Below are 14,840 nucleotides of genomic sequence, written 5' to 3'. Positions count from 1 at the left end.
TCTTTCTCTCTTTCCCTTTGTCTTTCACGTTCTTCAGAATTGGTCTTTTTAATTTTCTCCGTGTGTGTATAGCGTATAACCGTAAGTGTGCTCCAAGTAACAAGTAATCCAAGTGTATTGTAGCCAGAAATCAGAAAAGCTGTATCAGAAAGCTCCTCTGACCTGCTCTCGTTTCTTTTGCCAGGTTTGCCGTCATTGCCTCAGGCTGTGCCAGCTGCCCCAGGCTTGTATGCCGTAGGGAAGGCTGTGGCGCCGAATTCTGTTACCACTGCAAGCAGGCCTGGCATCCGAACCAGACGTGTGACTCGGCCCGGCAGCAAAGGGCACTATCCCTGAGAACACACAGCAACCACTCACCCAGTTACGCAGCTGAGCAAGGGGCCAGTGAGTCCATCTTAACTACTTCATCTTTCAGTCTCAGCTTTTGTACTGCTGGTACATTTAACAATGAGGTCACATCACTGTATCTATGGAATGACAACTCTGAATTATTCGTCTCTCTCAGCTTTAAAAATGTCATTTCTATGGCAGTGTATTTTGAAAATTTACTGATGGACAAATGGATATGATTACTTTAATAATAATAATAGCTTTATTGCAGACACAGGTCCATATAACACATCATACAGTATAAATAATATAAAAAGAGAGTACAAAAATACAAAAAATGAGCAAATTACAAGATCTACAGGCTATTGCACCAATGCCACCTTAACCTAGAAGTGCATACATGTCAACCTTTGGTCAATCAAACCTGTATAACCAACCTCCAAAATCTGTATTTCCCTTATAAAATCCGTATAAGATGCAAATTAAAATAATTTACCTAAAATTTGAATGATGTATCCCAGTTACTTTTTATTCAATATTAATAACAATAAACCTTCAGAATGAATACAAAGCTCCAATGTTTGACAAAAACACAGTGTTATCAGCGTAGTTACGAAGGAAATACTTCGTTGTTTGGAGACAGGTTTCACCGAGCGGCTATTATGCGCGAGACTTCATATTAGCCAGAAAGTCAGGAAAATCTGTTCGTAAAATTACGTTATAATGACCAAATACAATGAAAAGTATTTTTCCAGTCTCACCTGTGAAAGGTAATCCCATGTGATCTCGTTTGGACGGTAAACCTGTTGGTACAGTTAAACGCAGCACATGAATGAGGCATCTTTATTCTCGGCTACTGTCTAGACGCTATACCAGAGACGGTTGAAGAATCTCCACTTTGCCACATCCAATATGGCAGCGAGGATGACGTATGATTCTACGCAGAAGGCGGCGTCTATGTTTATATGTCTATGACTTCACGTTTGGTGGGATTCTCGCAATGCGGTGTGCGCATGATCAAAAGTGGAACTAAGTCTCGCTACCACAAGATAACACGCGATTTCATAAGACTCTTTACTGGCTGTCTGTGGTGTACAGTATGTTTGTAAATGTTATGCGCTCCTTTATCATCGTGGGAATTGATTATAGCTCTAAATAAATATTGAAGGTTTTTTTAAAGAATCCGTATAACTTTATTTATATGCCCGTATACTACGTTTATTGAATCAAATCCGTATAAAATACGGACATTCCGTATAGGTTGACATGTAGGGAAGTGAATCTATAGCAGCTTTTCAACGGGCTGACTAGAGCTTCAATTATGTAGTTCTCGGACTTGTCCAAACGACACACGAAAATAAACATCTGCTGTCTTAAGAGTGCCTCACAAGTAGGCACTCTATTGGACACAAACAACTGACTAGCACTATGCCACCTAGGGACACAAAGCAGCAACCTCATTGCATCATTGTATGCTACCTTGAGCCTCTGCATAGTCTTTTTCTTATAGCTAGACCACAATTAGGCAGTATATAACGGTGTGATGTAAGTTCTGAACAAGGAACACTTCACAGAATCAGAACACACAGAAAACTTCTTAATAAATATGTTAGCTTGAGAATAAATTTTACAACGCTGTCTATAGGTCTTTGTCATCTGTCCAGTCATCAGATATGACATGTCCTAGGTATTTAATTTCCTCACACACAGCAAGGGGACTATCTGCCAAATAAAAGGTGGGAAAAGTTAATTTCCTATCCCCAGCGCTTCTAACTATCATTATGTGGCTTTTCTTAGCGTTATACTTTGTCATGATCAAGTCCACACTGTGAACACGCCTTCAACATCTGCTGCAGCCCAGCACTATATGGACAAAGCAGGACCAAGTCATCTGCATACATAAGATGACTAACAGGAATGTTGCCCACAAGGCAACCAGTTTTTAACCTATTTAACTGATTTGATAATTCATCCATATAGACGTTAAATAAAACGGACAAAATTCCTCCTTGCCGCACACCATTACTGACACAAAACGGAGCAGATACCACATTGTCCCATTTAACCTGAAATGTTTGATGGAGGGCGGCACGGTGGTGTAGTGGTTAGCGCTGTCACCTCACAGCAAGAAGGTCCGGGTTCGAGCCCCGTGACCGGCGAGGGCCTTTCTGTGTGGAGTTTGCATGTTCTCCCCGTGTCCGCGTGGGTTTCCTCCGGGTGCTCCGGTTTCCCCCACAGTCCAAAGACATGCAGGTTAGGTTAACTGGTGACTCTAAATTGACCGTAGGTGTGAATGTGAGTGTGAATGGTTATCTGTGTCTATGTGTCAGCCCTGTGATGACCTGGCGACTTGTCCAGGGTGTACCCCACCTTTCGCCCGTAGTCAGCTGGGATAGGCTCCAGCTTGCCTGCGACCCTGTAGAACAGGATAAAGCGGCTAGAGATAATGAGATGAGATGTTTGATGGACGTACCAAAACACTAAAATTCTCACTAAGAATTTAGGGACATCTCTATCTAGCAATTTTATAAATAATTTTTCATGATTAATTCTATTATGCCTTTGATGCATCAATGAAACACAAAAATACAGATGAGTTCAGGCTTGTGTACTTAAATACAATCTCTTTAAGAGCATAGATACACAGATCAGTTCCATGTTTTCTTTTAAAGCCAAACTGGTTGTCAGAAGTAAGAACATACATTTCTAGCTTTGTTAACAGTATTCTCTCCAGTACTTTAGACAAGATGCTGGCTAATGCAATAGGTCGATAATCTCATCTCATTTATCTGTAGCCGCTTTATCCTGTTCTACAGGGTCGCAGGCAAGCTGGAGCCTATCCCAGCTGACTACGGGCAAAAGGCGGGGTACACCCTGGACAAGTCGCCAGGTCATCACAGGGCTGACACATAGACACAGACAACCATTCACACTCACATTCACACCTACGGTCAATTTAGAGTCACCAGTTAACCTAACCTGCATGTCTTTGGACTGTGGGGGAAACCGGAGCACCCGGAGGAAACTCACGCGGACACGGGGAGAACATGCAAACTCCGCACAGAAAGGCCCTCGCCGGCCACGGGGCTCGAACCCGGACCTTCTTGCTGTGAGGTGACAGCGCTAACCACTACACCACCGTGCCGCCCAGGTCGAGAATTGTCAATGCTATTATGCTTACCCACCTTGTCTTTAAGCACACGCACTGGTATTACAGACATAATGGAGTTGGGCAGGACCCCATGAACCAGACACCCAGTAAAGCACATGGAAAGCAAAGGGCAGAGCTTATTGCTGGCATATTTTAAATGTTCTGCAGTGATGCAGTCCATACCACAGGCTTTGTTGTTATCCAACATGTTAATGGCATCACAGATATCTGCTGCCCTAAATATCATATCTGCAGAGAGACCAGTATGTTCATGATTAATTATAATGGACCATAACTTTGTTTCCTTGACCATATTCTAACCAATTAAAGCCTGTTACATGGACTACTGTTGAAATGTGACAAATCCAGCAGCTTACAAATCCTGAGATATTCCTCTCAGAGCTATGAATGTGTGATTTCCAAGTTGGAGTGAATTAGGAGTCTGATTAAAAAGTCTGTCCACATTCACTGGATATGAGCAATCATGCGCTCTGATTGGCTACACTACTACAAGGCTATCAGCTCCTATACCGTGAGTAGAGAAAAACAAAATGGCAGCGCATGTTGCTGAACCAACTGAGGAGGACATAAAACCTCAAAAACAAACCCCAAAAAAGCAACAAAATATAGTTTGAAAGTATTTGACTCTAAGAACATTCCCCCCAAGAATTATTGTCGCTTTTTCTCATCTCCTCTCATTATCTGTAGCTGCTTTATCTTGTTCTACAGGGTCGCAGGCAAGCTGGAGCCTATCCCAGCTGATTGTCACTTTTTTATTTTTTTCCCCCCACAAATTGCTTCTGTCATTTCACCGGTTTGTTTACATTCTAAGTGGAAATGATTTTGTTGGACGTTTTGTATAAAGTTTTAATCTCCCGAATTTGCAAAAAAATAAAAACGCTCGGTTTCTCAAAATCCAGCGAATGTGGATGGAATAACAGTTATTCCGCTCAATCTCGTCGTACATGGCTTATAGCCAGCTTGGCGCTATGTGCCTTTTCGGCTGTCCGCTCATATACGATTGGATTTTGGGAAATAACTCTTAATTATTTTTTTCGCGGTCCAAATCCTGCGCTCTGATTGGCTGGCGAGCGGGTCCGTATTCTACAGTACGGACCTCAGTCATGGACCCTGGTTACGGACCTCTGGCGACTCGCTCGTTCACAACAACAAACATGGTAGCGATTTTTGTCAACATTTATTTTCGCATTTCTCAGGAGAATAGCATTAATTTTACAGCATGGATAGCGATAACAACAGTCTTCACGGCGAAAGTGAGTTTTACTACCTTGAGGAAGAAGAAATAAACATTTCAGGAGAAAGCTAAAAACCTGTAACTTGCTAACGCTGAGCAAAAACATGGCTGAATCCTGAATGACTCCTATTTGTATAAATAGGGGACTACATAGGCGGCAAAATGTAGGTTTTTTTTTTTTTTTTCCTGCCATGGAAGTGCACTTGTATACCGAGGAGGAAGCCATTTGCATTACAGCCGTGAATGAGGATTCAAAATGGCGGCTCGCCTCGGCTCGGTTTTCCCTTTTGGGCGCTCTTGTTTTCTGTTCGAATTTGGTAAAGGAAAAAAATAAATATTTACCAGCTTAAGGTCAGTCCGTATGGTGAAATACCGTGATCTCAGCCTTGAATACTGACCTCGGCCCAGAGGGCCTCGGTCAGTACTTTTCAAGACCTCGGTCATGGTATTTCACCATACGGACCTCCCAGCTGGTAAATAACACGTATATATTATATTAAAATAATATACTCACTGTTTATAGCCCTTGTTTTTACCTTCAAAAATATATTTTCAGCCTCTGACCCAAATGTAAGCTTGATAAATAAGGCTTTGAGTTCACAGCGAGCAAAAAAAAAAAAAGCCATGTTAAAACTCTTACCCGTGTTCATTGCTCTAAAACTCTGACACTAGCTGGCGTGTTTAGAAAGTGCTTCCTCAGCATACTTTTTGTTACAGGATCTTCTGTGTGTCTCTGCTTCTACTAAACCTCACTCCATTAATCCCTACTCAGCTGATGACATCAAGCCCTGTCCCCGGTGTGGCGCCTACATCATCAAGATGAATGATGGAAGCTGTAATCACATGACCTGCGCTGTGTGTGGCTGTGAGTTCTGCTGGCTGTGTATGAAGGAAATCTCTGATCTGCACTACCTCAGGTATCTCCTCATCTCCGAGCATAGTTCAGGAGTTGTTGATAATAAACTCCTGTAATGTCCATTAAGTGCATTGTATTTTATTTTGCCTGCATTCTTTCTCAATCCATGCGTCTCCCCCCCCCCCCCCCCCCCCCCCCCCCCCCCCCCCCCCCCAGTCCATCAGGTTGTACTTTCTGGGGGAAAAAGCCATGGAGTCGAAAGAAAAAGATTCTATGGCAGCTCGGCACTCTGATCGGTGCACCAGTTGGCATCACACTGATCGCTGGCATTGCAGTGCCTGCCATGGTCATTGGCATCCCGGTTTACGTAGGAAGGAAGGTGAGACACTCATCTGCACTATCATGATGGTGCCATGACTAATTCCATTCATTGCGGAGTTCGAGGAATCTAGACACAAATACCAGAGGCTTTTTATACGGAACTACATTTGAATAATAAATGATTTCTCGTCAGAGCTTTGGATAGAAAAGAACCCTTCCTTGTTTGTTCACAGTGTGGTTTGAATCGCCTGATTTGCTTTTATAAAGCCTTTCACGTTATTCGGGTAATACTGTTACTGTGTAATACTAGCTGTTAGGACGCTAGCCAACATTACTGGAACAGCACGCCAAAGCAACACACTGTTTCTCAGGTTTAAAAAAAAAAGTTTACATTGCAGATGAAAGATAAGTGACTATGTACTGAATAATAAAAGCTCGATCTAATATTTCTCAATACAAGATTACTGTATTTCAAATATAAGGCCATTAAGCCTATTTTTACATACTAATTTCATGCTTAAAATTGTCTTACTTTATTGGCAGATAATTTTGCTTCTTTTCAGAAATAAACTGCACGAGCAGAGCAAATGAGCAAAGTTATCTTGGGATACAGTAAGACAGTTTCAAAGATGTATAGAAATGGGATTAGCAATCTTATTTGTTTGAAAAGTCTAAAACAAAAATATTCATTGAATTTGCTTATTTTCAAGGTATTTTGACTTGCTTAGATTTTTCTTCTTCTTTTTTAAGCGTGTATGGCCTTACCGAAACAAGCTTTTACTGTAATCGTCATTGTTTCATATCTAAGGATGAAAAAAAAAATCCCTAGACTTTTTTCCCCAAAATGACCAGCACAGTACACCAAAAAGCAAGAAGTCTCACTTCCCCTGAATTTTCCACGTGCTTCAACTACAAAAAAAAAAACCCACATTCGCAGCAACATAAACGCAAAACTGAATAAACGGGAATTCACCAAGAGCTTGAAGCAAAAATTATTATTATTATTATTATTATTATTATTATTATTATGGGGCGGCACGGTGGTGTAGTAGTTAGCGCTGTCGCCTCACAGCAAGAAGGTCCTGGGTTCGAGCCCCGTGGCCGGCGAGAGCCTTTCTGTGTGGAGTTTGCATGTTCTCCCCGTGTCCGTGTGGGTTTCCTCCGGGTGCTCCGGTTTCCCCCACAGTCCAAAGACATGCAGGTTAGGTTAACTGGTGACTCTAAATTGAGCGTAGGTGTGAATGTGAGTTTGAATGGTTGTCTGTGTCTGTGTCAGCCCTGTGATGACCTGGCGACTTGTCCAGGGTGTACCCCGCCTTTCACCCGTAGTCAGCTGGGATAGGCTCCAGCTTGCCTGCGACCCTGTAGAACAGGATAAAGCGGCTACAGATAATGAGATTATTATTATTATTATTATTATTATTATTATTATTATTTCTACAGCTCAGCTTCCGGAAAGGGAACTTCCTGATCTGCAGTTGATTTTTTTTCTGTGAAATCAGATGCTATGTAAAGGAAGTTATGGCTTCATATTTCAGCTCTTGTTGCATTAATGTGAACGTATGCGTTGCCATTTTGGCAACACGTTGTCACGCGATCATTCATTCATTTATTTCCTCCCTCTTTCCTGGTACAGATATATGCTCATTATGAGGGGAAGAAGAACTCTCACCACAGGAGGAACCTCGCCATTACTGGGGGTGTAGCCTTGTCTATCATCACAGCCCCGGTTATTGCAGCTGTCAGTGTTGGTAAGGTTTTTTTTTTTCATGGAAAAGTATAAACCGTAACAGGATGGAAATTTTCAAGTCAGTTAAGCAATACCGTATGAGCAAGGGTGCGGTTATAGTGAATATTGGCACAGCTGCGATTTGGTAAAATTGGCTTCCCTTCTTTCTTTTCATCTTCATCTGGTGAGCTTACATATCCAAAGTTATATTCATTAAAAAAAAAAAGTATTGTTTGTCATGTGCATTGATGTCGCTAACACACGGTTCAGACTCGGAAGTGGGATTTTTACTTGGTGAACACAGACGTGTGAGTGATAGACACGCACAATTAAATATCCTAGTGGGGTTATAGTAAATATCAGCCTTCTTGTACCACTGCTTGTCCAGTCAAAATGAATGGACGAGCTAACTGTTGTACAATACATTTTGATGGTTCTTTAAAAATATTTAAATAATATTGGCTGGTGTTGAGTGGTACGGTATATCAGATATAGTCCATCCAGCTAGCATGATATTGAACAAGTCAAAGACGAGTTGAATGGACTATATCTGATTTAACATGAAAAAAGCCAGCTAGTATTATTATACATGCGCATGCCTTTCGGGTGTTCAATGCGTTTTTCTCTTTCAAAATTCTCTCAAAATCTTTGGTATTTCACGAAGCAAACCTGGCGGCCATGTTTGTTTACAGATCGTCACAGTCGCTCGCTAGCGCAGAAATTTTACGTCTCCAATGTGTGACGTTGTCTTGACAACCATGCAATATCATAAACCATATTCAACGCTTGTTCTCCATTGGGTAGAGTGGCGTAATACATGTAGGATAAGCGATACGCTAACAATATTATATTAGCAATTTTGCACAAGACATTGCACAGTATATCTACCTCTATGTTTGCACATTGTTTGTTTGCCTCTCCCTTTTTTTTAAATGTTATCTTCATTTTTTCACTCTACCTTTTTATATTTTGCATTCCATATGCACTTTATATTTTATATTTCATATTTTATATATATATTTTTATATTGGTAAGCGTAGTTTGGTCGGGCAGTTGCAAAATAAGAATTTCATTACCCAATAATAAACCGCTGTGTCTGCTGTTGTGTATATGACAAATAAAAAATCTTGAATATTGCATGCTATCAAACCAGCTAGAATGGAATAGAATACATGTTTTTACTCCATCGAAAAAGTGTCCTGTGTGTGTATATAGAATTAAAAATATTGTCGGTGTTTAAGCTTGTTCCTCTTTGTACAGTTCTACAGTTACAAGTAAAGACATGTATAGTGATAAATCACCCGTCATGCTTTTAGGTATTGGCGTACCGATCATGTTGGCATACGTGTATGGTGTGGTGCCAATATCGCTGTGTCGCGGTGGGGGCTGTGGGGTTAGCCGAGGGAAGGGACGAGGTGTCAGGATTGACTTTGATGAAGATGATGGACCCATTACAGGTAACAGCATGTGTTGCAATGTGACCTACAGTAATAAGAGTAATATCTTGTTATTTACAAATAATGCTTTGTCATGTTGTGCATGTTTTTTCATGTTTAACGCATCTCTGCTCCCTTTCTTGTTTTTGCTCCTGTAGTTGCTGATGCATGGCGAGCGCTGAAGTCTCCCAGCCTTGGTGAGAGCAGCCTAGAGGGAGCAGCCAGTGGCCTTAGCACCACCTCGCCTAGTGAAGGCCTGTCTGTGGCTCCCGGGGGTCTCGCTGACACACCCCACTTCAACACGCTAGCCGGAGGAGCTCTCGGAGCCCGGACAGGAAAATACAGCAGGTGTGACAGAGTCCCTATTGCTGAATCAAATGCACAGGTTTTGTCGATTTAAATTAAGTGTGGGCATGAAGAGCCCTCACAACTTTCTTACAGTAATTTAACCGTGTCCGTGTTGCAGGCTGGAGGTTCAAGGCACTGAGATCGGAAAGGAAGGTGTACACAGAGAGACAGGGAGCTTGGGAGCAGCCAGTGACTGTGCAAGCACTCGGGGCATGGCAGGATCCATTACTTCCTCATACACAATACCCGATAGGTATGTATGATTTCACCGTTACTCATCAGTCTGCCGCGGTTTTGTCTGGCCTGGATTTGATGTGTTGCCAAGACTAGATGAAATTCTTGATAAGGTGGAGCAAAACCTTTTTAATAGGCTTGGACAATACAGAAAATTCAGATGATGCTACTTTTTTTTTTTCGGCACTATAGATCATATTTACATTTGTGTAAAGTTTTGTATAAACCTAGAACAATTGGGAATTATCAGTTTAAATGATGGCATCTCTATTTTAAGTTCTGAATGATGTTTACTAAAAATTAAGGAAAAAACATGTTTTGGTGCCGTTCGGACACCATTATCAAGCCAAGTGACTTAAAAAGAGGGAGAGAGAACGAAGACTAACTCTCAACATGCACTCAGACTCCTTACAGGCCAGACGGTTTGTTTAGCATTATGCTGATCTATTATATGTTTTGACGTTGACTTAGCTTATACTCACTTGATAATGGTGTCCGAGTGGCACCGAAACGTTGTGCTTTTTTTTTTTTTTTTCCTTAATTTTTAGTACACTTTTTTTTTTTTTCTAAATCTTCACATTATTATTTTTTCTTTATAATTCCATCAATCCTTATGGATATGCTCTGAGCAGTGACAGCTGGTTGTGATATAATTGACGTAAAAGCTAAACTCTCATCGCTATCAGTAGTTTGACAATGAAACTATTCAGGATGAGCAATGCATCACATCACAAAGTGTCACTGATGGCATAATGAAATTTATTTATTTATTTATTAAAAGCGTTTCAGGGGTAAACAGGAAAATGTGTTTAAACAAAAACCTAAACTAAACTCCCGAAATGTGTAATTTGTGCTTTGTTTTGAGCAATGTGTGCTTAATCGATTTTACTTTTAGCTTCTCTTCTTAAAATTTTTTTTTTTTTTTGGGGGGGGGGATGATCGGGTAAATCATCCACCTCATTTGGGTTAATTGTCATGACCAGAAGGGTCATGACAAATCCTCCCCCCCCAGTGGACCCTAATTTCATTTTTAAACATCTCTCTGTTTTTGTAAATTGTAAAATAGTGGGATATATATAATATATATAAAATATAATTTTCCTTCCCTTTTGTCCATCAAAAACTATGGAAGATGCTAACTTGGCCTGTTACTCCTGTGCTTGAAGAAATTAAGACTGTTGGATCAATGATTCTTTTAACTGATCTCGCTATCAATATAAATGAATTTTTCTTGAAGTTCCAGTGACCGCAGCTCTCAGTCAGTCATTTTTGTGTAATTTATCATGGATTTGTGATGTGTTTCAGAGAAGGCACAAACCTGGAGATTCAGGTGGACATTGAAACCAAACCCAGTCATCTGTGTTTAACCAGTGAGGAGGATCTGGCTCCTCGTGCTTGTGCCATGGCCGCCGCCTCAGCGGAGGAGCCTCAGGACTGCAGCTCTCGCCGAGGGAGGGTTTTATCCCGCTCGTCTTTGGGGCTGTCATCAGGAGGCTCGCTCAGAGAGGGGCTCGGTGACGTGACGCTGGCTCAGCCTGAGAGCATCCGGAGTGACCTGGAGACGTCCGATACGCAGTCGGATGACATCGCCGAGCTCACATCGGAGGACTGCGACTCTCCTAACCCTCCTCCTCCCCAGCCCACCTGCCGAGCCCAGAACTCCAGCGATGGTCTGCACTTCCCTGAAAACGTCATCCTTTCTGTTTGAAAAAAAGGACCAGAGAGCTTTGACTGCTTTTTCTTATTATTTTGCTTTTTTTTTTTTAAATGTTGTTTAGACTGTGATCATACTCTTTGGGGAATTTGGTGGCATGGGTCTGCCTGTTGATCTGTCCGTCTTGCCTAAATTACTGACAGGGCTCTACCTCTATGGTTCATACTGTTAGTCATTCAAAAAATGCCTTGGCTTTTGAAGCAAAAATAAGTTAACTACACCATTGCCACAAGAATTCCTGTCAGGAGGGACAAAAGAAAAATAATGCCAGACAAGTAATACTGAAAATAGTATAAAGCACACGTATAATTTGTGAGGGACTCTGGAAAGGGTCTATATATGGACTGTAAGGGGTTTAAAAAAATGTATGTTGGGAGTGTGTGGGTGTCCTTTTTTTAATGATTATTTATAACAAACCTGGAAATTGTATAATTTGCTGTATGCATGTGTATGTATGCATGACCCACACTTGTGTATGAGGATACAAGTATAGTATGTAGTAGTCGCACTGACCAAGTTTGCACAGTGATGAGGTGTAAACAGGCCTACACAGGAGTCTCACCTGCACAGAGAATGATGATCAGTGATGGAGAGGCACTTTTATGCACTGTAAAAAAAAATCTTGTCAAATTTACAGTGAAAAACTGGCAGCTGTGGTTGCCATTTTTTCACCGTAAAAAACACAGTGACAGTGTATATGGCTTTACGGTAAGGTATATCAACACTTGTAAAAACAACAGTTTGAAAATGTTAAATTTTACAGGTATTCAATGTACAATAATCAGTACATAACTGTTAATTTTACGGATATTCATTGTACAATAAACAATGATGGTTACAAGCAATGATCTACTAGACAGATATATATATATTTAGAATTTTTTTGGGCTTTTTTCACCTTTATTGGATAGGACAGTGCAGAGACAGGAAATGAGAGACAGGGAGGGATCGGGAAATGACCTCAGGTCGGAATTGAACCCAGGTTCCCAGATTCATTGCATGACACCTTAGCTGACTGAGCCACAATGGTGGGCATGTTTTTGTTTTTTTAACAGGGCAATGATGTAATTTTAACCATCACATTCTGTTTTAGTCTTACAGTTTGTCTGTGTTTAAACTACAACAATTTGTAAATTATACAAAAAAATATGATCAATTCAACATATTCTTACTGTTAAATTAACAGTGGCATTTGGTTAGGAGTTTTACAGTATATTGATGTAAATTACACACTGCTTCATTGTTTTTGTATTTACAGTTTTTTTATGTCATGATTTTACATAAATTCACTGTTAATTCTACAGACATTTTTTACAGTGTGTAAGGAACAAAACACAATCATGCGAAATAAATAATGGGGGGGCATCGGCCCATGACCACCCCAAAGCTGATTTTATTTTCCTATCAAAGGACCTCCTGAATAATTGTATTCCTCTTATACCACAGCAATTTGCCAACAATTACGATTTTTCATTTATTTAACGAATGACATGCTTTTTATCCATTTCTAGTTACATTTAATGTGATGCGTCATCTCTGAAACAGCTTAGTTTGTTCTGAAGACTTTTCCTGTGTTGGAAAACTATGGTGAAAAGGAAGGGTTTTAGATCTGCCTTTTAACACCGGGGACTTTATTTTTTCCCAAAATTGCTGGATGAACAGTTCACCAGATCAACAATTGTTATTTTAAAATCTGTTGATGTGGCGTGCCTGTCATACAAGTTTTTACTGTGAACTGTGATACGATACCATATTAGAACGAGCTGCTTCTGACCAATCAGACTGAAGAATTTAGCACGGCTGCGGTTTAAAGAAGATTCATCACTTCACAAGCAGACAGTTCCACCTTGATCATTGTCTGCCTGCCTTAGAGATCTCACGCTCTCCATCACATTCTCAGTTCCTTTCCCATTGACAACACTATGTGTGTGTGTATGTGTGTGTGTGTGTGTGAAATTATCTGAGAGTTTGTATTAAATAGCAGAGTTAAAGCATCAACAGTCACACCGACCATTTGATGCACTTTTTTTGTAATAAAGCCTTGTATTATCATGGACTCCCTGCAACGTGTTTGGACTTGAGCGTTTCTGAATAATAAATGAAATCAAATCATCAGCTTCTTGCACTTTATCCCAGTATTTGTCATTGCCCTGAAAGCTAGTCTTACCTGTGTATTTAGTATCCATCTGGTTCATTTCCCCCCCCCCCCCCCCCCCCCCCAAAAAAAAAGAAAAATGACAAATAATTTGATTGTATATTATCTGTTTGTTATATTATTGTGGAATGTAATGAAATATTTTTTTCCATATGCTGCATTTCTGCTTCTTATGTGTCTTCAATTATAAAAACCTTAATCATAAACCAGTGAATGTTATTATGTCATAATCGTTTTAAGAAAAGGGGGTCTTTAAAAAAAAAAAAATAGCAGCTCTGGAACTATGACCCAATCAAGACAGCATTTATAGTGGGGTAATGTGCTGAACATAAAGAAAACACTTGAATTTGACAATAAATACAACTTAGTTACTGATATATGAAATACAGTATTAAAAGAACTTTCTTTTTGCAGCTTGGCAAAGACAAAAGAATCATGAGAATAAATATTTGTGTTGCAACAGCTACTTTTGTATTTTCTGGTTACGGTCTAAAGATGTGAGTCATTTCCTGTAAATTTCTTAGTTTAATGTAAGAATTAGTTCTGGCCTAAAATGAAACTCAAGTTGGCTAAATGAGTTGTAAGAGAAGTTTGCTGAGTTCAAAGTTCAGTGACCAGGAAACCAAAGCTGAAATTCCCAAAAGTTGAAATTCCCCAGATACAGACGGATAACATTGTGTAATAAACACATTCCACTTCATGTGGCTTTTTTTTTTTTTACAGCCATTGTTTCCAAGCGGAAGCACCCAAAACACGATGCAAAACAAAAAAAAAAGAGAAAGAAAAATAACCTGCTTGAGCAAAACCAAATATACAACCCCGATTCCAAAAAAGTTGGGACAAAGTACAAATTGTCAATAAAAACGGAATGCAATGATGTGGAAGTTTCAAAATTCCATATTTTATTCAGAATAGAACATAGATGACATATCAAATGTTTAAACTGAGAAAATTGATCATTTAAAGAGAAAAATTAGGTGATTTTAAATTTCATGACAACACATCTCAAAAAAGTTGGGACAAGGCCATGTTTACCACTGTGAGACATCCCCTTTTCTCTTTACAACAGTCTGTAAACGTCTGGGGACTGAGGAGACAAGTTGCTCAAGTTTAGGGATAGGAATGTTAACCCATTCTTGTCTAATGTAGGATTCTAGTTGCTCAACTGTCTTAGGTCTTTTTTGTCGTATCTTCCGTTTTATGATGCGCCAAATGTTTTCTATGGGTGAAAGATCTGGACTGCAGGCTGGCCAGTTCAGTACCTGGACCCTTCTTCTACGCAGCCATGATGCTGTAATTGATGCAGTATGT

The 14,840-nt window shown here is 40.2% G+C and overlaps 1 protein-coding gene across 3 annotated transcripts in view; it reads left to right on the top strand.

Moving 5' to 3' along the window:
- The window catches only part of rnf19b (ring finger protein 19B), a 34,406-nt gene extending 20,671 nt beyond the window's left edge, over positions 1-13,735 (top strand). For all 3 annotated transcript variants that reach the window (XM_060942803.1, XM_060942804.1, XM_060942805.1), the window contains exons 3-10: positions 185-384; positions 5,509-5,653; positions 5,809-5,971; positions 7,550-7,664; positions 8,959-9,099; positions 9,237-9,426; positions 9,545-9,679; positions 10,966-13,735. In XM_060942803.1, coding sequence (XP_060798786.1) covers positions 185-384; positions 5,509-5,653; positions 5,809-5,971; positions 7,550-7,664; positions 8,959-9,099; positions 9,237-9,426; positions 9,545-9,679; positions 10,966-11,368 — 1,492 coding nt within the window. In that variant the 3' untranslated portion in view covers positions 11,369-13,735. The remainder of the gene's footprint in view (positions 1-184; positions 385-5,508; positions 5,654-5,808; positions 5,972-7,549; positions 7,665-8,958; positions 9,100-9,236; positions 9,427-9,544; positions 9,680-10,965) is intronic.
- The last annotated feature ends 1,105 nt before the right edge of the window (positions 13,736-14,840 follow it).

The sequence above is a fragment of the Neoarius graeffei genome, chromosome 16, assembly GCF_027579695.1.
Source record: "Neoarius graeffei isolate fNeoGra1 chromosome 16, fNeoGra1.pri, whole genome shotgun sequence".
NCBI classification, from domain to species: domain Eukaryota; kingdom Metazoa; phylum Chordata; class Actinopteri; order Siluriformes; family Ariidae; genus Neoarius; species Neoarius graeffei.
This window is presented reverse-complemented; position numbering and strand designations above follow the sequence as displayed.